The following is a 26,886-nucleotide window of genomic DNA, read 5'->3' as shown; positions in this document are numbered from 1 at the left end:
TCATATGTTGAAACCCTAACCTCCAATATAATGGTATTAGGAGTTGTGGCCCTTGGAGGGTGATTAAGTCAGGAGGGCTGCCGTCTATTAGCCAGGAAGTGGGCCCTCACCAGACACCAAATCTGCTCGCACCTTGATCTTGGACTTCTCAACCTCCAAAACATTGAGAAATAAATTTTTGTTGTTTACAAGCCACCCTAGTTATGGTATTTTGTTGTAGCAGCCCAAACAGACTAAGACACATGCCTTTTCTATGACTTTGAATAACTGTATACATGATAGTTATTCATTCCTTGAACTTGTCTGACACAATTTCGTCTAAACCTTGCTTTTGTTATTTTGTTGTGCAGAAATTATAATGTAATTAAGCCTACTCACCTTTACTCTTGCAAGTCTCTTGGTAATGAACAAGAGAGAGTTTATCCCATCTTCATTTATTCTACAAGTATTCATTAAATGCCTGCTTTGAGGTACTGGAAATACAGCTGGGACAAAAATAATCTCTCTGCCCCCATGGATCTTCCATTTGGATGGGAAGCACAAATTGAAAATCAGCAAGCAAATCTATACTGGAAGGTCTGGTGGTGATAAAAGCTACAATGGTACAAAGCAGGGTGAGGGGACAGAGAGGAAGGAAGGTCCTCTCTGGGGACCTTCCCTCTGGGAAGGTCACATTTGAACAAAGACCTGAAAGGTGGAGTCGCCAGCCGTGCTGATTTTCCTGCCATTGGAGTTTTTTTTTTTAATTGAACTCATTTATCTATCTGGATTTTATTTTTGTTATATGATATGAAAGAGGCTCTGGGTACGTTTTTTTCAATTTGTCTACAATTATCTTAATGCCCTTCCTTCTATTTTCAGACATGTTGTTATGAAGTTGGGTCTAATTCTCAGTTCACTAATACATTCCAATGTGTGTATTTTTAATTGCTATTTTTTGGATAGCTCTTTCCAAAAAAGTTCATCAATTTTTGCTGATTCTTCTGCTTTAGCACTAAATTATCCTTTTCAGTCTCAAAATGAACAACCAGCTTCCTGAAAGGCAAACTATGTCTTAACCATCACTGTATGTACATCTCCCATAGAGTCTAGTCAAAATAGACTCATAATATGTTTTTGTTGAATGAATGTCAAAACTCATGTAGATGTTTTCCACTCTCATGCAGGCCTAAGAGCACCTCATTCTGTTAAATAGGTCACAAGTAGCAGACAGCTACTCACACCCACTCACAGGCACATCTACTGTTGTCACTGATTTTTAGAAAAAAAAAAAAAAACAGAATGTAAGACTTCAGTCCTTTACTACGAAGCCACTATAAATGTGGCACCTTTGGTAGACAACTGAGGCAAAGAACAGAGTCCCTCAAAAAGACACAGCCACTTCCATAAGAGAAGACATATGGAGTTTATGTTTGAATTATTTCATTCCGTTTATTTTACTTGGGATAGGATTGAAAGTCTTGATGACGAGGCCATAGCACAGTCAGACCATCTGCTTTTCCAGTTCTGTGTTTGCACCGTCTGTGCATCCATATTCCCCCCAAAACCAAGAAGGCCAGTGAAAGTGGGGCCAGCACAATGCCCCAGGAGAACGTGGAGGAGGCTGTGGGAAGAAGAGAGTCACATCAGGAGCTGAACAGTCTCTCACTGTACAAGAGGACAGGGCAATGCAGGTGTACAGGACAAGAAAGAAATTGGAGTTTGTTTTTCTTGATAAATGTGCATTGATTTTCAGAAAGCACATCCCTCACACCAACATGGAAGATACTTGAGAGTGATGTCTGTGGCATTAGAGAAATAAGCGTGATAGGGCAAAATCTGTTAGAAACATCATAGGGTAAGTGGGCAAGTGCTGAGGGTTTAACTTTGTTCCGACAGTGGGACACTGTGCGTTTAAGACGCTGTCTGTTTATGTCTCAGTTGGCCAACTGTGACAGAGCCAGGAACAATCTGCCCTTTTCCAATGAGCATGGGTGTCATGAGGATCAAAGGAAGTAGCAAAGGAAAATAAATTTTGAATAATGGAGCTGCAGGAGCCAACCCAACAAATAGCTTGGGTCCAGCTATTTTATGTTCTGCTTCTTGGCGTCTCTGTGTTATGGAAATACAGGAAGAGACTCTGAATAAAAAGTTAAAAAGCAAATGTGAGAACAGAGTGTTATCAGACACATTGTTGATGAGACTAGAATCATGCATTTTTAAGCTATTATTTACCACAGTCTGTTTAGTCATCCAGGAATCAACATGACCTCAGCCTCTTGCTCCAGAGGATTCTCACATCTTAAAACCCCACAAAGATTAGAAATAAGTTTAGCTGTAATTTTCTGGGCAGCTGTTTGAATACACCTCTCAGTCCTGGTGAAAGACTTACAGCCTGTGTTCCCTGGATCAGTCACAGCCAGTCACATGCAGGGACAAGGCTCATGTTATGGAAAATTTTAAAGGTTCCCAGCATCAGGGCCAGACAGACCACAGGTTCCTTGGGCTCACTAATCTGACCCCGAGAGGGAACATTCTGATTTTTGTGGGTAAATGTGTACAACTACCATCTCTCCCAGCCTGCTCATCTGGAAATGATCTGAAACGCCACCCTTCACATGTGTGCCCTCGTTCTCAAACTTCACTGTGAAAGGAGCTTGTTGAGTCACAGGCTGCAGCCTCTCCCTAGGAGAATTTGACAGGGTGGATCTGGAGTAAGTCCAGAGATCTGTGTTTGTAACCAGTGGCTCAGGTGAGTGTGAGGCTGGTGGTGCACAGCACACAGTTGGAGGAAATTTGTGTGCCGTTCCCTGTCCTGAAGCTGGAACACATCACTGGCTTTCCAGTTTACACTGTGTCTGTGGCTGCCTCCCCAGCAAAACATGGAGACCTGGAGCAATTTGTATTTATGTTATTGCTGTAAGATTGTCCACGAGGCATCACTGAGATTTCAGCGGGGAATCACTTTGGCTTGCCTGCCATTAGCTACGGGCTGTCAACAGAGACTACATTAAAGACAGCTCTTCCTCCTGCTCAACAATTAAACATTGATATGAAATCAATTTAATCAAAAACGATAATGTGGGTTTTCCTCCTCTTCTTTTTAAATGTCCTTAAATGAACGCTGGGTTGATTTGGCTGTAGCCTTGTACCTATTTCCCGTCATATAATGACTTTGACCCTAAAGCTGCCCTGAACCCTGGGTAGCTCCCAATCCCCAGCTCTTAGAGGATGAAGTTTCTCATCTTCAGGATAAAGAACAATCCACCCTCCTCTAGAGGCCATGCAAAGACAGATGATCAGTGACCCTTGCAAGGCAGAGCCACATACAGACAGAGTATTTCGAAGTTTACTGTAGAACCATTTCATCCGTTTTCCAAAAATCAGCTTGCTATTTAAATTTTTCATTTGAATATAATCTCCCAAAGTCTAGCCTCCACCCTACCAAAAATCTTTTAAAATGAGTGGTTTCTTTTCAGCTCTCCACTAGCAAGCAATGCAAGGGAATTTCTACGGAATCATTTGGAGAACAAGTAGCTTTGTCTAGTATCCATGGAGCATTCAACATGTTATATTCTCCTATAGTGCTCCCCAAAATACATACATACCTTCCTTGACTGTGGTGCGTAGTGTCTGAAAACTCAGGGTATTATGGACAACACATTTAAAATCCATGTGCAAATCCTCTCTTGTGACAGGATCAAAGATCAATGGCACTTCAATGTAGTTCTCATTGTTTTCTGAATATTCCCTGAGTTAAAAAACATTCACTTAATTATGATTGTATCAAATGCAAGCTTGTCTTTCACAATGCAGACATCTAAACACTCTCCATTAGAAGTACCCATTGCGCTTTTATTGTTTTCAAGTTTCATAAAGTTAGGAGTTCTTGCCACCATACTTGTGATTCATTTGGGACAGTTTCTAAGCCTGTCCCTGAAGGCCTTAGTGTCACTGCAGTTGGCGGTCCCTGGCATCAAACAATTGTTACACTACAGGGTTAGATAATGGGGAAGTTCATCTTTTAAGTCTCTTAATGAACAACAACAAAAAAAAAAACAGTCGTGGGAACAGAAACGTCTAGTTTGAGGAAACTTGAGTCCCTCACCATTAAATCACTTGTATATTGAAGGGCAGGGAGTTTCCAGGACTCCAGCCCTCAGTGGTGCCATCTTTTCTCATCTCTACTGCTGACTCTCACTCTGGAAACCTGCAGACAGCCCAGAGGAATGGCTGTGGCCAGGATAGCTGCCATTTATAGTGTTAGAGGAATTTGTAGACACCTCACTACTATCTGTTAGTATGAATAAAAACGTGGATGAGTGGATCCACTAGGAATATTTTTGTTTTATCCCTAGGGGGAATATAGGTTCCTTTAAGTAAGTGGATCATATGAGTAAGCTGAGATGGGCATTTAGCTGTGGCCAGGTCTTTCGCAATGAGAACTTGCAAGCACATGATTGTGCTAACCACACATAGTTTTTATCCACTAAATTACATCCAGAAAGATCTTTTGTGATAAGTCTTTCAAAAAACACAATCATTTGGCAAGCAAAAGCCCAGGCTAATTCAAAGCATCAAAACTGTAATTTTAAAAAGAGTTACAATTTGGAATGTTGAATGGTATCCCTCATAGGCAACAAGTTCCCATTTACAAAAGGTCTGATTGTTCGAGTCTCAGAGTAAGAAAACATTTTCTAGAGAAGACTGCTTATGAGAACTGAATTCTTTCTTTTATTTAATTATTAACCTCCCTTAGAGAGTGTGGCAACCCACAGCTCCCTGAGAAACAGAAGAGGTACTACAGATACTGTGGCTAGGTCTCAGGGTCTTTTTAAGGGTTTATGAAAATGTTTGATAGTCAGGTTGCAGAGTGGAAAATGGAAAGATATGAACTCCAAAATATTTTTTAACTTGCAAAAATAAAAGGATCAATGTTTAATTAAACAGCTACAAAATGCAACATCAATACCAACATGTCAACTGCAACTCAACTTTTAAGTATTTACAGAGAAAGTTTGATTCTCAAGATAATTTTTAGCAAAATACAATTTCTTAAATTCTAAACATCCAACAGTTTGGAATCAAAAAAAGTTACTTTTAATGTGGTATGTGTGTCATAGTGATAACTGTCTCCAAAAGGAAGAGCGAAACCCACAGAGTTCTCAACAGAAGACCCTGGCCCACTTACTGGCGTGGCCCCTCAGTCACGCGGCCTCCCGGGTAGGCGCTCTCTATGTGGGTATCATTGGCCGTCCACCACAGCATGGTGGTTAAGGGTGTGCCGGTTCCCAGAAACACCTTACACGGGATTGTCAGTCTTGACCCTGTGGACAGCAAGGCACAGCACGTCAACTGCAGAACCAGCACCTCCCACCCATCAGCGAGCCTGAGCCCTGAGTCCCTCCTCGGCTTCTCAAACACCCCTCACCAGCCAATTCTTTCCTTAGTAGAAAATTTAGTTTTCTCAAATGATTCTGTTCACACAGAGCTTTACTATTTACAAAGTACCTCTGGTTCCTACAACTGGTCTTCATGGCAGGCGAAAAACAAGAGGCACCTGAAGTTAAATGGCTTCACCAGGGCCCCTGCCCTCCCACAGGGCATGCTAAATTCAAGCCGACTTCCTCTGCCCCTCACTTCAGTTACCTCAGAAAATCCAGATCAATGTGTGGATTCTTTCTCTTTGCCTGAGGCTGGTCTTGGCTCTAATGTTTCTCCTGGGAACTCTCCATTCCCAGATGACTCTGTAACTCTGACTGGGAATCAACCCTTCTTTAAAAACTCTTTCTTTTTTTTTTTTTTTTTTTTTTTGAGATGGAGTCTCACTCTGTCGCCCAGGCTGGAGTGCCGTGGCGCAATCTCTGCTCACTGCAAGCTCCGCTTCCCGGGTTCAGGCCATTCTCCTGCCTCGGCCTCCCGAGTAGCTGGGACCCGGGCACCTGCCACCACACCCAGCTAATTTTTTTTTTTGTATTTTTTAGTAGAGATGGGGTTTCACCGTGTTAGCCAGGATGGTCTCGATCTCCTAACCTCATGATCCACCCGCCTCGGCCTCCCAAAGTGCTGGGATTACAGGCATGAGCCACCACGCCTGGCCAAAAACTCTTGTGTTTTCTATAGATGGTGCCCTCTGCAGTGTGCAGGGTGATGTACTGGGTCCCCCTGCCTCAATCATAGGAAATTATTTTTCTCTTTCATTCACCAAAGAAGAGTAGAAGGAAAAGAAGAAGAAATCCTTCTCACTTGTTTTTTCCTCGGGGTGATATGGCTCCCTGTGGTGTATCTTTTAATGCACCTGGCCCCACCATGGGTTGAGAATGCCAGCCCTTCTCCATCCTATGCCACTCCTATGACCTTAAAGATCTTCCTCAGCCATAACAACCTACTATTCAGTGTCACGTGGCCCCACCACCCATTCCAGTGCATCCAAAGCAACTGATTGGGAACTGGGACTGTGAACTTGGCTGGGAAGCCCCAGGGAGCCAGAGCACTGGGGCTCCAGCAGGTATCACCCATGTGCCCATTGCCCCAGATTTCCAGGTGGTTGTTCCTAGAGCTGCAGCCATGGGGACTGCACTGTGGCAGTGGCAACCCAAGTGCCAGCCAGCAGTCCCAGCAACTGCACAAAAGCCCTCCTCCTCTATGGTCTCCAATTCAAATTTAAAATTTAAACCAACACTAAACAAAAGGAAAAAGCAAATAAATTGTTTTTTAAAAGACTGTGCATCCAGGGTTTCATAAATGAGTAACAGACCTACAAAAACACTACTCAGAAACAAACACATAAAACGGTGCAGGTTTTATAGGCACACAGACCTGAATCTGAACTCCAGCCTGACTCTGAGCGTGGACTTTTGGCCTCCACTGAGCCACCGTGATGCCCTGGGTGGCTTTTTCCTTTTGGAAAATTGAGGGAATAAAACCTACAGGGTCTATGTTGAGATTGAATGGGATCCCATTGGACATAGTAGATGCTCAATAAACATCAATTCTGCCCCACCACTAGCATCAGTAGGTTGTTAGTACAGTACACTTATGTACCCTCACTGGCCACTAGTGTGGACCTGTGCTGGCCAGGATGGACTGTACCACATGGAGTGAAAAGCAGAAAGCCCCACTGGTCATTTTCATAGCACCATTCAGCCAGCTTACCAGCTCTTCTGGCAACAAGAAACTGACCACAGCTGAGTCCATTTTACAAATGGAGTCTTAGAGAAAGGCAGAGCGTGCCAGCCAAGTTTTGGTGATATGAATTATTTTAAATACACTGAGGATGCTGGCTCTGCCTGGGGTTCATGCTGTTCATCTTCTCGTGCAGTTGATAACTGCTGCCAGAACATTCAGATTTTCACATTCAGATTTTTACAGGTAGGCTTTGCATGAAGCAAAGTATACTTTGCTTCACACTGGAGTTCTAAGGTCTTCACCCAGACACACTGCACCCAAGGAGCAGGTATGGTCAGCAGACATGAGGGTCCCAAGTCCCTTGCATTGGGATACCGGGCACCCCCACAGGTGCGTGGAATGCATGGTCCTTGCGGGCCTTACCCAGAGAAGCTGATATGGTCTTGAGGGGGGAAATGATCACAGGAATTGTCTCTTCTTTTTTTTCTGAGAAAGATGTAAGGAAAAGAGATTCCGTTAGGAAAGCCTTCATTTGACGCTGTGGTTCAAGTCATTGTTTGGCTAATCAACTAAGTTATCCTTTCCAGTATGGCCAGTCATTATGAGAGTCAGCCTTTGTCTGGCAAAGGAAACAGGCTCTCTACAAAATCGAGCATCCTTGGCCAATGACTTTCCCAGCAGAGCAATTACTGGAAGAGGCCACAGCCAAACACACATTCCACTGACAGGAGGTCTTCAGTCCTTGCTCTATGATAAACAATTAACCATTTCCCTCCCAGACTTCCTGAACACAATCATGTTTATGAGGTCCATGAGATAGATTTTCCCTGAAACTTGATCTGACCTAAAATACCTTCTCCACCTCTCCAAAGTGCCTGCCACAAAATACTCAAGATTCAGTTCTTCTAGAAAAGGCACAGGGCTCAAGAACCACCTGTTTGGAAGGCTAGTGTGTAACCTGGCCTTGGCCACAGAGGTCTTGTTAATTGAAGAGATAAACTCTTTGGAGAGGCAGAAGTGGATCTCCAAGGGATTAGAGCCAACGTAAAGAAAGGAGGCGGCCGGGCGCGGTGGCTCACGCCTGTAATCCCGGCACTTTGGGAGGCCAACATAGTGAACCCCTGTCTCTACTAAAAATACAAAAATTAGCTGGGCGTGGTGGCATGAGCCTGTAATCCCAGCTACTCAGGAGGCTGAGGCAGGATAATCGCTTGAACCCGGGAGGTAGAGGTTGCAGTGAGCCGAGATCGCGCCATTGCACTCCAGCCTGGGCAGCAGAGCGAGACTCCACCTCAAAAAAAGAAAAAAAAGAAAAGAAAGAAAGAAACGAGGCCCCTGAAATGAGCAGAAAGAACACCCGGGGGGTGAGGGCTGTGAGTTGTCTCCACGACGGGCCTCATCATCCTCACTTCCACGAAACAGCATTTTGAAATCCTCACATGAGTACACATTAGACAGCATGGCAGGACAGCCTGAGGGTCAGACGGCTTTTCTACCACGGCCAGACGCCTTTTCCTCCCCTCAAAGTCACGCGCTGCCCTATGGAGCTGGGGCATCCAGGGAGAGAAAGAAGCCTCCAGGATCTCAGTGCTTCTTAGACTTGAGGGTCCCCAGCATCACCCGGGGGCTTGTGAGACACAGATGACAGCCCCCAGACTCCAGTTTCAATCAGTAGGTCTCCACGGGACCCGAGATCTGCATGTCTGTTTACCCAGGTGATGAGGCGCTGCTGGCCCAGGACCACCCCTTGAGAGCCACTGAGATCCTGGGAGGCTTCACAACACAGACAGGCATGTAGGGCGGCTGCCCCCTAGTGTTCATGCACAGTATCGCAGAGACAGGACCGTGCCGGTCCACGGAAAGGCTCGGGGGACCTGAGTCAGTAACAAGGAGCTGTTATGAACGAATCCTCACAGGACTGTAAAACAAACACAATCAGGACACCTCAGTCCGTGGAAAAATGCGGTGCAACTGAATCTCTGGATTCTCTGTGAGAAAAATATCTTTTCCCCTCATAGACCAATTATTTAAACTTAGTGTGTCTCTGAAGTTCTCTGAAATCCCCTCAAAACACCCCAGTTGTGTTCATTATTCAGTATAAAAAACAAAGAATTGTGGCCCACTCTCCAAGGCAAAGTCCAGGATTTACACATGGTTACACCTGTCTCCATGTCCGGCACACAGTTGGTACGGAGTAAACGTTGAACAAACGTGAAACAATAGCCAATACTGCTCAAAACACCATTTTCAAACGAAACTCATTTTAATCAATGGCAGCTCTGACTATTTGAAATATCGCTATTAAGAGCAGCTAGACTCACCTTAGGGAAGACAAATAAAAAGCGATTTCCACTGGATATGCAAGGCTAGCCCTCTGGTTAGAATACCCAATAAAACTGAAGTATCCTAAAATTAAACATAAAGTTACGGCATGTGGTGACCCCTAGCCCTATAGGCGCAAAGCTTCACAGGACACTTTTCAAGGGTACCTTCTACGGAAGCCACTGTTTGACTCTCTTGAGTGGTGTGTTTTAGCCTTCACCTTGCAACCCTATAACCTGCCCAATTCATTCACCTTTTCTCAGAACAACACCCTGATTTATACCTTTCAAAGTATCACACACGTCTTAATAACCTGATGCTTCAGGAGAGTTGATAGATCTGTTTTCTGTTATCCTTCATTCCAAAGACCTGCAAGGAATTCTACGTGCACCCTCATTTGTTCTCTGCATGCTTGTTATTGAACCAGGATAGACAGGTACCTCAATGGCAAGTACTTACTCTTGATGCGTAGCTCAATACTCCTAGTGATGTTGTATTGCTGGCCTTCATGGGCAAATGTCAGGACACAGCGGTAATAGCCCGCATCTTCCAGGGCCACATTGTGTACGAGTAAGTGAGTGGTCCCCCTCACACTTAGAAATTTCTCATTGTCTTTATCCAAAAGAAGAGAATCCTTAAGGGAAAATGGTTTTTTAAGTTGACATTATACCAATATACATCTCAAAGGCTATGAATTACATCATCATTATCAACCAATGTGGGATTTGCAATCCAAGAATTGTCCTAGTATTTACTTTGCCAATTTTGTACTTTGGGCATACTTTTGACTGTATTATTAGGGGAGGGAATTTGTTAACATATAAACAAATAAATTGCTAGATTTGGTTAACTGCAATAGTTAGAGCATATTTGTCCAAGGGGAGAAAAAAGAGACTAACTCTTCTTTGACAAAGTAAGCCATCTAAAATACAAATACGTTTATGTCCTGCTACCTTCAGGCCTTAGGAAGTATCTGGGAAGAGCACTATAAATAGTCATGATGAGCTGGACAACAATGCTCAGAAGAGATGACGTTGCAGTAATTACTTTAAAAAGCATTTCAATTTTGTGAGTCAGTAACAGAAAAATTTCTGTTATAAGAAAAACTAAATAGGGGAAAAGAGTCCACACTTTTTATATGGACACAAGGTTCTCTGGGGTCTCTGTAGAATAGAATCCCCAAGATCAAGGCCTCTAGGAAATGGAAAGAGCGGAATGGGATTTCTAAAAACACCCTAATGAGGACACAATGTTCTCAGGGACATCGCTTTCAAAATCTTGATTATTCAACATTTGCAACAGTCAAATATAACCTTGAGTCACTTCAGAATCTTACTCTGAATGAGAACACAGACAAAATTGAAATTGCCACATGGCTCACGAAGTACCACTTTAGAACATATTTAATTGAAAGGAGATATTTCATTGTTCTAAGCATGAGTAGTCAAATACGAAAAATGCCAAATAGGGCCCAGCACCACAGTCATTTGAGTGGTGTATGGGAATTGGCCTCCTGGGTTTGAGTTTTGACTTCACCATCTACTGGCTGTGTGATCTTGGGAACATCCTTATGGGTCCTCATCTGTAAAAAAGGGGGATATTTACAGTTCCTACTTCATCGGGTTGCATGTAAGGGAGTTTAGAACAGGCTTGGATATAGTACATGCTCAGTAATAGGTAGCATTATTATGAAGGGAATAAATATTACTAAGCATCACCATGATCTTTGTCCATGCACATTTATTGAGCACCATTTATATGTCAAGCACTGCACCGGGTGCTTCATACACATCATTCCATTTAATCTTTGAAACAATCCCAGGTGGTGAAAGTTATTAATTGCCACTTTACAGAGGAAACAGGTTCGAGAGGTGGAGTCACTCTGCCAAGGCTGCACAACAGATCAGAAAAGGAATACAGTTTCAAACCCAGACCCATTGACACCAGAGCCTGTGCTCTTTCCTCTCCAGGTAAAACCTTTCATTTGTCCTCTTTATGCTTTTCCCAAACCAAAAGAGAATGCATTCTAGGCTGGGCTTAGGGGCTTGCGCCTATAATCTCAGCACTTTGGGAAGCTGAGGAGAGAGGATCACTTGAACCCAGGAGTTCGAGGCCAGCCTGGCCAACATGGTGAGACCCCATCTCTATTAAAAAGAGAGAGAGAGAGAGAGAGAATGCATTCTAGAGCTCAGCCAGCTTATTCATAGGAGCTGGCTACTTTCCTCTACTTTCAGAAAATCATTTCAAAGTTTCTAATATTAAATCAATATCCTATATAGAGATACTGTAGTTACAAACTGGCCAACTACTTAACCTATTGTCAATTAAAGTGTTAATTCTCATTAATGATTAAGCCAATAACTGTACTTTTCAGTATCAATCTAGGGCCTCTATCAGGAGTTGACCAACGTTTTCAGGAAAGGGCCAAATAGGAAGTATTTTGGACCTTGGAGTCTGCAGGGTCTCCATCACAACTAGGCCGTGGGAAAGCGGCTACAGACAGTACAACAAGAGGATGTGGCTGTGTCCAGTGAAACTTAATTTACCGACCCTGAAATTTTAATTTTATGTGATTTTCACATCATAAAATATCCTTCTTTTACTTTTTTTCAAACATTTAAAAAAGTGACAACTATCATTGTCTTGTGAGCCATTCAAATCCAGGAGACAACTTGATTCCAGGGCCCAATCATGGTTTTCCAACCCCTGATCACATAAGCAATATCTGATGGCAATATCTGATGTTCTCACTAGGAGCAATCAACGCATCAAATAACATCTATTCAACCAGACAAGGGAACAAATTGTGTTCATATTTACTCCCTTAACCCAAAAGTTTGTTATCATGTGCTTTTTTTTTTTTTTTTTTTTTTTTTGAAATGGAGTCTCACTGTGTTTCCCAGGCTGGAGTGCAATGGCGCGATCTTGGCTCACTGCAACCTCCACCTCCAGGGCTCAAGTGATTCTCCTGCTTCAGCCTCCCGAGTTGCCATGATTAGCAGCACCCACCACCACACCTGGCTAATTTTTGTATTTTCAGTAGAGATGGGGTTTTGGCATGTTGGCCAGGCTGGTCTCAAACTCCTGACCTCAGGTGATCTACCTGCCTCGGCCTGCCAGAATGCTGGGATTATAGGTGTGAGCCACCGCACCCAGCCGTCATGTGCTTTTTAAAAAAACTCCTTTAATATGTCCATAAAATTGTTATGTAAGCTTTTTTCTACATTTTTATAGACAAATTACAGTAAAAAGTTATTTCCTTCAGCTGTAATGTACTCTGTCTTCACAAATCACTATTTAAAGTACCTTTACTCAACCCACATAAGGACTAATAGAACATATTAATTATGTCCCTTTTAAATTCTTTAAAATACAGTCATCCCTCAGTTTCTTTGGGGGATTGGTTTCAAGAAACATTCCCCACAGGTGCCAAAACACAGATGCTTAAGTGGTTTATATAAAATGGTGTCATCTTTGCATATAACCTACGGACATCCTCCCATATACTTTAAATCATCTCTAGATTACTTGTAGATTACTAATACAATGTAAATGCCCTGTGTAAATACAGTCATGTGTCACTTAACAATGGGGATAATTCTGAGAAACAGTTTAAGTGATTTCTTTGTTGTGTGAATGTCGTAGAGAGTACTCGCACAGGCCTAGATGGTAGAGCCTCCTACACACCTAAGTGACATGATACAGCCTGTTGCTCCTAGGCCACAAACCTGTACAGCATGTTACTGTCCTGAATACTGCAGGCAATTGGAGCACAGTGGTCAGCTTTTGTATATATAAACATATCTAAACATAGAAAAGGTAACGTTTTGCACTATGATGTTGAGATAGCTATGATGTCACTAGGCAATAGAAATTTTTCAGCTGCATTATAATCTCACAAGACCACCATTGTACATGCAGCCCATTGTTGACGGACACATTGTCATGCAGCACGTGACAGTAGTTGATGCACTGTGTTGGTTTCTTATTTGTATTATTTGTATTGTACTGTTATTTTATTTGTTTATTTGTTTATATTTTCAATCCCAGGTTGGTTGAATCCCAGGATGTGGAACTCACAGATATGAACGGCAAACCATGTGTGTGTTTGTGTGTGTGTGTGTGTGTGCGTGCACTATCTCCAGAAAATAAATATTTTATGTCTTTCCTATATGGCTAGTAGAAAAAGAAAACACATTTTAGTAAAATGGCATTTTTTAAAGCTGTACCTTGTACCATTGAATCTTCACGTCAGTTTTGTCACGGGTGAATTCCCTCAGGTCAGGGCATACTAATACCCCAGAGGTTGACAAGGTTAAAATTTGCGGGTATGAGATGAACGGCAGGGAAGCATCTGTATTCTCAAAAACTCTGAGCTCAATGGACATTTTGTCACAGTAAGAAGCATTTCTGATTTAAAAGGAAAAAAAAAGATAAATGGCAAGGCAAAATAAAAGTAAAGCTAAGTGAAATTAAGCATCATTTCCCCAACTCTATTAAAATCTGCATCTGCATTTTCTGGATTAGTACAGATGATTTCCTGACATAAGATGGTTCAACTTAGGATTTTTTGACTTTACAATGCTGCAAACACAATAAGCATTCAGTAGAAACCCTACTTCAGTACAGTATTCAGTAAATCACATGAGATATTCAACACTTTATTACAAAATAGGTTTTGTGTTAGATGACTTTGCCCAGCTGTAGGCTAATGTAAGAGTTCTCAGCCCATTTAAGGAAGACTAGGCTAAGTTGTGATGTTCGGTAAGTTAAGTGTATCAAGTACATTTCTGACAACGCTATTTCCAACTTACAATGGGTTTATTGGTATTTACCCCATTGTAAGTCGAGGAACATCTATATTGCAATACTTCTGTCCCTGATCTTTTCAAACCCTTGGGGGACAAAAAGTGTCATAACATAATTGTACAGAAAAAGCATATTCTGTGTTTTTCACAAAGGACTGTCTACAAGCCCGATTCTAATGCCACCAAGGTTCATTAAGAAATCCCCAAGTCCTCTTCAAAAGGGCTTATGCCTTCCAGGTTCTGGAGCTCGTTGAGCCCAGCCCCCGCATACTCCAACTTCATGATCCAGGAAACCATATTCATATGGAGAGATTGTTTCCCAAGAGCCACTGTTTCCATAAAAAGGAATATTCCCTTTGCTCCTTTGGGGAATGATTTATCAACTGAAGTCTAGTTTTAGAAAACTGCCAGAAACTTAGTGTAAGACCTATAAAAGATTTTTGTAATACTGCATAGGGAAATTAACTTGGTAAGTTTGCTTTATTATTATATTATTATTATTAGTCTACTAGCCTAATCATTATTTCAGTGCCATAAGTCTATCAAGACCTTAGAGCTGGAAAAAGGGGAGAGGCAAAACCTTGCTGGAAACTTGCGGGAAATGGATGGAGGACAGAAAACAGTAATTAAAACTACTCTTTTAAGTAGAAAAATATAAAAATATAATTATCTCAGCTAAATTTCTGGCTACCTAAGACACATGAGACTTTGACATACACAATGAGGATGAGTTTTACATATAGGGGTAAAAATTACTTGCACAGCAAAATCTAAACCATCCATATCCAAACAAGTAACAAAATGTAAAAAAAAAAAAAAAAGTGAAAGAAATATGATAAAAGCTTACCACTTGAAAGTAAAAAGAATTAATTTAAATATATGAGGCCAATATCTGTATTATATTTAGCTTAAAAAGGGAAAATAGATGAACAAATATTGTATTTTATGCATAAAGAAATACAGAATGTTAACTCTCACCTTGAAAAATGCATGTCACTACATGTTGAATAAAAGCAACTGAGGACAAATCTAAAGACCTCGGCCTACTTGAATAACAGTCACACAGCAGGTAGCCAGCAGGGAGTAGATGCAGGCCAGGCCCTGTGCTGTGTACTTTGCACACGTTATTTCATTTATGGTCCAGCCCCCATGAAGTAGGAATTACTATTATATCATTTTTATATGAAAAAATGTAGGTGTACAGAAATTAAGTGGGCTGTACAGCTACAAAGAGGTCAAACCAAAATGGGAAGCCCAGCAAGGCTCTGGGAAAACCCATAAATCTATCTTCAGTACCCATAAGTACTATCTTCAGAAACCAAACTTAGTAGACATATTGAAAGTTACAAGGCTGTTCACATTATTGATCTGGTAATTCCCCTTGAGCAAGAAACTTCATGAAAATAACTCAAAAGAAAGAGAAGGGTGAGGGGCAATTTGATCACCACTTGCACTCCCCATGTAGTGTGGCACCCCCATGGCAAAGGCATGATAGTCGTTAGTAGTGCTGCTCACCAAATAGGCCCAGTTCTCCCCATTCTGAGCACATGGTGTATCACATGTCCTCGTCCCCACTGTGGGGACTCTTCCTAGCTCATGAGTTGTATGTGTGGCCCTTCTACATGAAAGTTGTAACAGCCATGAGAGACCCTCCAAAGCAGGCTTCCTTCTGCTCTAGCAACCAACCAATAACATTTGAAATAGTGACTGTGACTGCTCTTTCAGCCTAAGTCCCTAACTGTCTGCAAACCCACAATGGACTTGTTGCATATGTAAGAAATAAGCCCTTGTTACTTTAAGCCACTGAGATTTGGGAGCTGTTTGTTACAGTGGCATAACCTTGCCTGCCTACTCATTCTCTTTTTTTTCTTTTTCTTTTCTTCCTTTTCTTTTCTTTCTTTCCTTCTTTCTTTCTTTCTTTTCTTTTTTTTTTTTTTTTTTTTGCAGTGATAGAAAGTAAGGCATTTATTTGCAGAGCACCAAGCAAGGAGGCCCAGGCAGCTACTGCTCAAATGTTGGCCTCTCTGATGGCTTGCATCCTTGCCTACTCTGACTCACCATGTGGATTCTAGATCACAAGGTCTTAAACAATCATGAGAACAGGGCAGTCTCTTGCCTCATGACTATCAATGCTAAAGAGTATTATGGCAACTGCTGGTGATTCTCACTCAATTAGAACCCCAATCTTACAGTTGACAAAGAGTATTAAAGGTTAGCCAGGTAAACCTTCCCATCATGCAAAGAAAGTTTGACACACACTGGAATTTCCACTGCCCCCTCAATCTCAGCTCTTTTTTTCCTACAAAAATTGATCATAAAAACAAACTCTAGGACAAACAGGACTCAGCTCACATCTCCCTGATTTTTGCAGTCTCACTTTCAGTAGTCATGCGGATTGCCTTTTGGGAAGGAGAGGGAATTTTTATGTATATATTGACCACCTACCATGACACCCCCCACGCTAGTTCCTTCACATGCTGTGATCTCATATAACCCTTTCAACGAACTTCTTTACAGGGGAGAAAACTAACAACACCCATAAAAGTCAAGTGATAAGCCCAAGGTCCCACTAGATAGGAAATGAGAGCTAAGATTCCCATCTGTCTTTCTGAGTTCAGGTTTCATGTTTTCTTACTACACTATGAGTTTTCCTAGTAGTACTCCTTAGAGAAAATTAGAATTTTTACTGTGGAAAAGAAAGAAGAAATATGCATTTATAGCTATTGTAAAACCAGGCATCCACATTTTCCTAGCATAAGAATAGGAGATGGTTTGCCTGCTTCTTAGGCAAGGTTCACTGACAGGATTAAACCTGCCCATAAATTCCTTATACTTGGGGCTAGGCATATGGATGGTAGTGTCAAGCTGGGTTTGATTTGAAGAGTCTCAATTTCACACATGCACGCACATGTACACACACACGCACACACACACACACACAGAGGGCACCCTCCACCTCATATCTCCTCCCACCCCCCACATCCCCTGCCACACACACACCCAGCCTAGGACTGGGGCTGATGTGGTCTGAAATTTTTCCATTCACCAGTAATTCCATTGTGCTAAGAATGTCACTTCTCCGGTTCTTTTTCTAAATGTACATATTCCTGGGTACAGTTCTTCTTAAGTCAAATGAGTTTATGAAATCTGGAGACTCTGAAGCCAGCTGGTGGAAGGAGCAAGCAGTGCCTTTGGAGGAACAGAAGAAGCAGCTGAAGAGAGAGGCCAAAACACTAGTTCCCAATCAAGCCGAGGGTTGTCTTAGTTCAGAAGAACGAAGCCAAGAAACTTTTTATTGGAGGAACAGAAGAAGCAGCTGAAGAGAGAGGCCAAAACACTAGTTCCCAATCGAGCTGAGGGTTGTCTTAGTTCAGAAGAACGAAGCCAAGAAACTTTTTAAGATCACCAACACTAGGCCTAACTTCATCCATCAAGAAGCAGTAGGACATGTCAAGACCATTCAATGGGGAAAGGACAGTCTTTTCAGCAAATAGTACTGGAGAAACTGGATATCCACTTGCGAAAGAATGAAGCAGGACCCTTATCTAACACCATATACAAAAATTAACTCAAAATGGATCAAAAAACAAAAGAGCTAAAACTATAAAATTCTTAGAAGAAAACAAAGGGGAAAATCTTCATGACATTGGATTGGGCAATGATTTCTTAACACTAAAAGCACATGCAATAAAAGAAAAAAACAGATAAACTGGACTTGATCAAAATTAAAACCTTTTGTGTAACAAATGACAGTATGAACAGAGTGAATATGCAACTTACAGAACAGGAGAAAATATTTTTAACTGTATGTCTGATGAGGCAAGGGGTTAATAACCAGGAAATGTAAAGAACTCCTACAACTCAACAACAACAGCAAAATCCAGTTTTTAAAATGGGCAAAGGACTTTGAGTCCGTAAAGGAGATATGTCTGTACCTCCAGAGAAGATGCACAGATGGTTAATAAGCACGTAAAAAGATGCTCAGCGTCACTAATCATTAGGAAGACGGAAATCAAAGCCACAATGAGAGACCCCTTCACACCCATAAGGATGATTATTATCAAAAATAATAGAAAATAACATGTGTTGGTGAGTATGTAGAGAAATTGAGTTTTGGCACTGTTGGTGGGAATGAAAAATGGCACAGCCACTATGGAAAACAGTATGATAGTTCCTCAAAATTAAATATAGAATTAACAGATGATCCAGTAGTTCCTCTTTGGGGTCTATACCCAGAAGAACTGAAAGCAGAGATTTGAACAGATATCTTCACATCCATGTTCATATTGGATTCACAATAGCTGAAAGGAGGAAGCAAGCCAAGTGTCCCTGGATGGATAAATAGATAAACAAAACGTGGTACATACATAAAACGGAATAATAATATTCCACTTCATAAAGGAAGGAAACTCTGACTCATGCTACAACATGAACGAACCTTGGAAACATTATGCTAAGTGAAATAATTCAGTCACAGAAAGACTGATTCCACTTAAATGATTTAAACGAGGTACCTAGAGTAGTCAAAATCACAGAGTTGGAAAGTACAATGGTGGTTGCCTGGGGCTGGAGGGATGAAGAAAGGGGAGTTATTTTTAATGGGTTCAGAGTTTCAGTTTGTGAGGATAAAAAAGTCCTGGAGATGGATAGTGGTGATGGTGCCACTGATCTGTACACTATAAAGTGTTTAAGATGATAAATTTTTTGTTTTGTATATGTTTTCTACAGTTAAAGGGGATGAAAGCAACAGGACAAAGAGGGAGGAGGACTGGACCCAGGGTCAGGAGACTCGGGCTCCAGAGTCAGCTCTACCACACACCACCTGGGGAACTTTCCAAGCCAGCTTGGTTCCCTTATCCTTACAACGAGCAGTTGGACTAATATTTTTTTTTCTTTTTTTTTTTTTTTTTTGAGACAGAGTCTCGCTCAGTCGCCCAGGCTGGAGTGCAGTGGCTCGATCTCCGCTCACTGCAAGCTCCACCTCCTGGGTTCATGCCATTCTCTTGCCTCAGCCTCCTGAGTAGCTGGGACTACAGGCGCCCGCCACCACGCCCAGCTAAACTTTTTGTATTTTTTTAGTAGAGATGGGGTTTCACCATGTTAGCCAGGATGGTTGCGATCTCCTGACCTCGTGATCCGCCCTCCTCGGCCCCCCAAAGTGTTGGACTAATTTAATCCTAAGGTCTCACCCAGCTCTAAAATCCTATTCAGAGTAAAATCCTATTCTATGTCTATTTCTTGGTTCCTTACCATGTGGCTTCAACAGTGAACAACATAGACCAAGTCCCTGCCCTCGCAGAGTTTACATTCTAATGGGTAGACAAACATTAAATACGGTAACGCACACAAATGTGTCAGATGGGAAAATCCTATCCCAAGAAAACTATAGCAGAATAAGGAGAGAGTGACAGAGGGTGATGTCAGCTAAAATGGCTAGGGACGTTGTCTCCAAAGAGGTGGCATTTGAGCAAAGACTAATGGAGACAGAATGAGACTGTAGGGTTGGGGGGCTGTGTCAGGAACAGCAAGCTGGATGCAATGTGGATTCACTGGATTTGTATTTTGTACACTGGATTCTGAGATCCAGATCATGACTAAAGACCCTCACAAGCCTCCATCCTGCCAGGATCCCCTCCCCAGCCCCGCACGGGGAGGCTTACCTAGTAGTGCAGACGTAGGTGCCAGAGTCCTCCTGCAAGGCTGGCAGAAGCCACAGAGCACCGTCCTGGGCCCACATCCGTGTCTCTTCTTCTCCTGGGACCGTCCTAGCAGAGTCATTTTTATGCCATGTCAGGTTGATGCGGGGGCTGACAGAGGCCCACAACCAGTAGGGCACCTGGGGGCACCTCAGGGCCACAGGCTCCCCTTCCAGCCTGAACTCCCGCTTGTAATGCCGCCCACGAAACCGGCAGCTTCTGGCAGCCCCTGAAGGACAGAGAGCCCATGGTCAGGCTTTGGGTCCAAAACTTGCTCAGATCATAAAACCTCCCTGCACCTGGGACTAATCCTGATTCTGGCAGGGAAACCTGGAGCACATTCGAGGAAGATGTCATTTGTCCCTAACAAAATGACCTACACCCTGGGGTACTATTAAACTCCCTCCCTACCCCATTATTATACTTTCAAAATTTCCAAGTAACAAGTTCAGTGCTACTATCCATTCCAACTTATGTTTTGTGAAGCAAGTTAAATCAGGTTTCTATGGTGACGAAAAATTAAAGATTAAAAACTATGGCCATATTTTTCACTTGCTGACTTCTCCTCATTAAGAGTAGATCTGAGCTGAGTTTAGATGGTAAAAGTTTAGTTCTGGCGTGTCGTATGGTTAAACTCCAAAGGCAACTTTGTTAAGGGCAAACACATCACTTCTTCAGTTTGCTCTTTGACAAGCACATTCGCACCATTCTTTCCTTTTCGTTTTTCTTTTTTTATTTTTCCTTTTTTATTTTTTTGAGACAGGGTCTCACTCTGTTGCCCTGCTGGAGTGGAGTGATGCATTCTCCACTCACTGCAGCCTCAACCTCCCGGGGCTCAAGCACTCCTCTCACCTCAGCCTCCCAAGTAGCCAGGACTACAGGCACGCACCACCATGCCCAACTAATTTTTTTTTTTTTTTTTTGTAGAGACGTGGGTCTCTCTATGTTGCCCAAACTGGTCTCAAACTCCTGGGCTCAAGCAATCCACCTGCCTAGGGCTCTCACATACTAACATTACAGCTGGGAGCCCACACTTTGCTTTCTGACAACAAAACTTCACTAGATAGCAGCTTTCCCCAGCGAAGCTACAGGCAAGCCTTTTTGTATCTGAAAGGTTTACTTCTTACCTGTGTGTGCCACAGGCTGAAGGGTGAAGGCAGAAACTCCCATTACCAACACGTAGAAGCGGAACATTGCTCCTGACAACTTCCAGAGGACACGGGAAGTGGAGGACTGAGACCCAGCACCACGTGGCCTAGGGGAGGAAACAGAGGTGTCACCAGGAACCAAGAACCCTGCAGAGAGAATTCCTTGAAGACGGGGTAGGGGCAGGGTCTGGAAGCTTCACCGGATAATGGGAACCTTTTTGCCTACTCTGTTTAAGAACAAAACTCAAAATTTTTGGATTTGTTTCTCTGCAGCTATATTCACTGAACATATCTAAAGTCGAATCCCTGTAGCACCTAGAGGTGTGCTTGGCAGAGGGGCTCCGCCCCATAAGCTGCTGTCTCTGCAGAGACCTGCCTTAGCCATTCTTGCGCCTTGGCCAGAGATGCTGCTTCCTCAGCTGAGGCCACTCCCAGTGCCCTTTCTGCTCGGACTTCACTTTCTTGGTGAAGTCTCCCTCACCTCCCTGTCTAAAATTGCACCACCTTTAATCCCAATACTCCATGTTTTCCTTCCCTTCCCTGTCATTCTCTGTGGTATTCATCATCAGCCTTGTCTCCCCTCTCCAGAATTCAGGCTCCACTGATGGAAGGACTGTGAAAGTAAAATAAAGACTTGGGACCCCCAATTCACTCTGCCAAAAGGAAAAAAAATAAGCTGAAGGCTGAGTCCTGCAAGAAGCTGCCTTTCTTTCTGTTCCTAAGCAGAGAGCGTACAGATAAAAGATTTTAAAAATTATCCACAGGTAGCGACTCTATGTTTACCTTATCATATGTGAAGAGCAGATTTACTGAGTATACGAGGAATATAATTGACTATTCCCTACCTGTTTCTTATCCCTTGCAACACGTGGTTTCAGTGATGATCGCACCCTCCCTCTCTGCCCTCCAGCCTGCTTTTCAATAGGGGAAAAACCTTACATATTGAAGCCCTCAAAATCATCTTTGGAGAAAGGCACAGACCACAGACTGTTTTTTCTGTGATTCCATGTTTTTTCTCCTGGGCATTGTCCTTAATCTTGGCAAAATAAGCTTCTAAATTATTAAGACTGTCAGATACTTCTTGGTTGACAGAACCCTGCTTTATCTTATTCACAGCTCTATCCCTAACTCCCATTTTTTGAATGAATGAATGAATGAATGAACGAATGAGTGAGTTAATGGATCACTCAAAGCCCAAGAGTCCTCATATTTCACTTGTCAGAGAATTTTCCCTATATCCCCTACGGATTAACTCCTGTTTTACATACAATTCTGACATGCGCCGAGGGATTCGGTGTCCTGCTAACACTCTGGTCTACAGCATCCCAGGGAGAAAAGCAACAAGAAATCCAAAACAGAAGTAGCTTGTACGAGTTTATGACACAGTCCTCCCCCAGTCCCCCCAAAGACTGGAGTGTCAGATGCCCTCCTCGTCTCCCTGATGAGCTTCTCACACTATCACAAGTGTTCCCTGTGTCTGCTAACCACGGCCACAACGATGCTGCTTAACAAACCAACGACCCCAGAACTGAATGGTGTGAAACAACGGTCGTTCACTCTTGCTCACAAGTCTGTGGGCAAGATGGGAAGTTGGTTAACCTAAACTAGGCAGGGTTAGGCCTGGCTCTGAGCGCAGATGGGGTCCAAGTCTGCTCCATGGGTGTCTCATCCTCCTTGGACCAGTAAGCTTCCTGGGAGATGAACCTCTTTGGGGATGGTGAAAATGGAAACAATGCGGCCAAAAGCACACACCAGGCCACACTGGGAACTAGCTCACTCCTGTCTGCTCACATTCCATCTGCCACAGCAAGTCAATGCCCCACCCGGCCATCGGCAGGGCGGGAAGTGGGAGCAGTCGTGCCAGCTGCCATGCCTGACTCTTCTGGCTCCGCAAGGATGGTGACAACCTTGGGGCAGAGCCCTGGTCTTGCTCACAGCCCTCATGGCCCACACACCAGAACATACCGGGGAATATTTATGACTAAAAGCCTGCCCACGGCAGGAGTTGTAAATGTATCCAGGGGAAGAATTCCCAGCCACCTTTTCCTTGAGTTGTTCCCTGCTCCTCACACTGATGTCTCTGGGAATGACTTGCAGTAAACCCACGGTGGCATTGAGGAACCGACCCTTGCACTCCAGAAACCCTCCCTCGTGAGTGGGGAACCCTGAGTCCAAGGACTCAGAGTTACAGTCTGAGCTCCCCCTTCTGGTGACCTGAGATATTCCCCTTAGCTGTGTATCTGGCCTGGAGCTTTCTCCCTTAAACTCTCTGTTTCTACACAATACTATTCTTCAAAAGTTTCTGAAGCACAAATAGTTCCTGTGACTTTACCCCTAACCACACTGTCAGGTTTGCCAGATGAAGGTCACATAAACATCCACCAAGCTGCTGTGTCCTCCTTGGACACACATTTGCTTATCACATCCCCAACTATACTGGTCCAAGCCAGACTCACTAGTGCACCAGTAAGAACATGAAAGAAGTAGGAATTTAAATACACTGTAGCTAACCAATACCACATATCAGGATAAGTAAATGAAGTCAAAGCTGGTGTTGTAGGGACTAGTGTAATAGCAATAGCTATTGTGCCAAATATTGAACATTCATTCTTGCATTTTATTCCCACAAAGTGAGTATCATGCTGATTTTACAGAGGATGTATTATAAGAGTTCAAAGGGGTTAAAAGGCCTGGCCAAGATCTTACAGCTAGTAAGCAGACATTGAAATTTAAACCCAGGACTGGTGATTCCAAAGCCCTTGCTCTTTGAAAATACACCTTCTATGACAGATGCTGCTAGTTTCTCCTCCCAATATCTGTCCTCCCTGCTTCCCCAATAATAGAACCCCCGAATCTTACTGGGCACATGGCCCTCTATACACAAAGACATTTCCCATCATCCCTTGCAACAAGGAGTGGCCATGTGACAAAATGTGGATCAATGAGATGTGAGTGGAAGTGTCATGTGATCCCCCTGGGAGGTCTCCACTAATCTTCCTTCCTGCTGCTGAGTGTGGATGTGGTGTCTGGATTGTGGCCGCTACCATGAACTACAAGGTGCAGACCACTCACTGAATGTAATAGGGCAGTAAGAGGGGAACCTGAGTCCTTGATGGCTTCATGAAGCCACCCACCACCCTGGACTACCTTTTTTATGTGTCCAGGCTTTCTGTCACGCACAGCCAAGCCTATTCCCAATATATTGTTTTCCCAGAGTTTATAAAAAGATCCCAGGGGAAGGAGCCCTGCCAGGTACTATCAGGCATTGTATTCTCACAGTCTTCTTTCTGATACTCAACTATTTCAGGTAAACAGTTTCTGCTGGTTGACTCTAAAAGTCACTTTGACTCAAAGTCAGGAGCTGACGTGCAGCCTCCCCTCAAATGAAAGCGCCCCACCATGCTCACATTCTCTCAGGGTCAGGCTTACGGGAATTATGGGAAGGTTTGTAACCATGTTTAAAATTACTTTGACACCAGAAATTCAGGCTGTGCCATTCAGGATCAGTCAGTAGCTAACGCTTCACAGAGCTGTGGAGCTGAAGAGTCTTTGAGAAATCTAATCGAGTCTCTTCTTTCTACAGGTAAAGTGAGTTTCAAGTTAACTCTCTTCTTCAAATGATATGGCTGGATGGGTGAGAAGAAGTGTTTCAACAAGGACCCTATTCCAGTAGAACGAATCCTAAAATGCTGTCCTCCTCCAGTAACTGCTAGCCCCATCTACCCCCACCCCCATCTCCAGCCAAGGGTGTCTTGGTTTCTCTCCCTGGACTCAGGTAAAAGAGCTGCTTTACTGTGACTTCTCTAGGAAGTGGCTGCAGACAAGTAAACCACAAACACATAGTAGTGACAGTTTTCAATAATCAAAACCTCAGAAAAAGGTTGGAACCAAAATTGCTGTAGCGTGGGAAACAGTAAATTTTTGGCAGGCCCAGAGGGGAAAACAAATTAGTTTTGCAGAAGTTTGCAGCAAAACACTATTCTCCCGGCCTACTTTCTTTAAATGAGTTTTTAAATCACAGACAACTTGACATTTCTGCTGGAATCTGAGTTGACCTTCTTACTGGAAGAAAGAAATTTCAAAGGCAGCTCCTTCCAAGTATTTGAGTTAGAATTCTATCTTTTTTTTTTTTGTCAAATAACCATGTTTCACCACATTCAACATAAGAAAACAGAGGCATGTGATGAAAAACAAGACCAGGCATAAGAAAAAGACAAAAATGTGTGAAGTGTGAAAGGAAGGAAAAAGAATGCTGGAAGGTAGAAAGAGCTGACGGCACAGCCCTGAGTTGGACAGGTGGTAGAGCATGCACTGAGGCCCAGGTAACCATTACCTGCCTTTGATTCCCAGGTGTCTGCAGCTTCTGGTCATAGACAATACATATAGCCTAAAAGGATGTAAGTGCTTACTCCACCTTTTCATTTAATTTTTAAAAATTACAAAAAGACTGAAAAGTTGAAAGCATAGTATGACAAATGCAAGTATATATTTCACTAGATTCGCCATTGTTAACATTTTGCTGCATTCACTTTATTCTCACTCTCTCTCCCTCTTCTATCTCTATTTACACACAGGCACATAGACATAGACATAGACATAGACATAGATAGACATAGACCGAGACCTAGACCTAGACACAGACACAGACACAGACCTAGACCTAGACCTAGACATACACACAGACACAGGCAGAGACACAGACATAGACACAGATACAGACACAAACACAGACAGACACAGACATAGGCACAGACACAGACATAGACATTGATACAGACATAGACATAGACATAGACACAGACCTAGACCTAGACATAGACCTACACATAGACACAGACAGAGACACAGACACAGACATAGACACAGACCCAGACACAGACACAAACACAGACACAGCCACAGACATAGACACAGACACAAACACAAACACAGACACAGCAACAGACACAGACACAGACAGAGGCACAGACACAGGCACAGACACAGACAGAGATATACACGTAGACATAGACCTAGATATAGACCTAGACACGGACACAGACACAGATGCAGACATGGGACACAGACAGGGGACAAAGACACAGACATAGACATAGACCTAGACACCAACACAGACACCAACACAGACACAGACACAGCCACAGCCAGACACAGACACAGACATAGACATAGACACAGACAGAGACACAGACACAGACATAGACACAGACACCGACCCAGACACAGACACAGCCACAGCCAGACACAGACACAGATACAGACATAGACACAGACACAGACACAGACACAGACACAGACACAGACAGGGGCAAAGACACAGACATAGACATAGATATAGATATAGACATAGACATAGACATAGACACAGACACAGACACAAACAGAGATATACATGTAGACATAGACCTAGACATAGACCCAGGCACAGACACAGACACAGACACAGACACAGACACAGACCTAGACCTAGACACAGACATAGACACAGACACAGACAGGGGCAAAGACACAGACATAGACATAGATATAGATATAGACATAGACATAGACATAGACAGAGACACAGACACAGACACGGACAGAGACAAAGACACAGACATAGACATAGATATAGATATAGACATAGACATAGACATAGATATAGATATAGACATAGACATAGACATAGACATAGACACAGACATAGACACAGACACAGATGGGGACAAAGACACAAACATAGACATAGATATAGATATAGATATAGACATAGACATAGACATAGATATAGATATAGACGTAGACATAGACATAGACACAGACACA

The 26,886-nt window shown here is 42.9% G+C and overlaps 1 protein-coding gene across 6 annotated transcripts in view; it reads right to left on the bottom strand.

Moving 5' to 3' along the window:
* Window positions 1-1,411: 1,411 nt before the first annotated feature.
* The window catches only part of IL1R2 (interleukin 1 receptor type 2), a 35,904-nt gene continuing 10,429 nt past the window's right edge, over window positions 1,412-26,886 (bottom strand). For 4 of the 6 annotated variants that reach the window (XM_054476024.2, XM_054476023.2, XM_054476019.2 and 1 more), the window contains exons 2-9: window positions 21,061-21,188; window positions 19,898-20,162; window positions 13,659-13,839; window positions 9,889-10,063; window positions 7,531-7,593; window positions 5,171-5,306; window positions 3,588-3,730; window positions 1,412-1,603 (exon numbers count right to left, since the gene is read on the bottom strand). In XM_054476024.2, the coding sequence (XP_054331999.1) occupies window positions 1,437-1,603; window positions 3,588-3,730; window positions 5,171-5,306; window positions 7,531-7,593; window positions 9,889-10,063; window positions 13,659-13,839; window positions 19,898-20,162; window positions 21,061-21,127 (1,197 nt within the window). In that variant the 5' untranslated portion in view covers window positions 21,128-21,188 and the 3' untranslated portion in view covers window positions 1,412-1,436. The remainder of the gene's footprint in view (window positions 1,604-3,587; window positions 3,731-5,170; window positions 5,307-7,530; window positions 7,594-9,888; window positions 10,064-13,658; window positions 13,840-19,897; window positions 20,163-21,060; window positions 21,189-26,886) is intronic. The other 2 variants (XM_054476021.2, XM_054476022.2) reach the window with 2 other exon arrangements.

This window comes from Pongo pygmaeus, chromosome 12 (genome assembly GCF_028885625.2).
Source record: "Pongo pygmaeus isolate AG05252 chromosome 12, NHGRI_mPonPyg2-v2.0_pri, whole genome shotgun sequence".
Lineage (NCBI taxonomy): Eukaryota > Metazoa > Chordata > Mammalia > Primates > Hominidae > Pongo > Pongo pygmaeus.
This window is presented reverse-complemented; position numbering and strand designations above follow the sequence as displayed.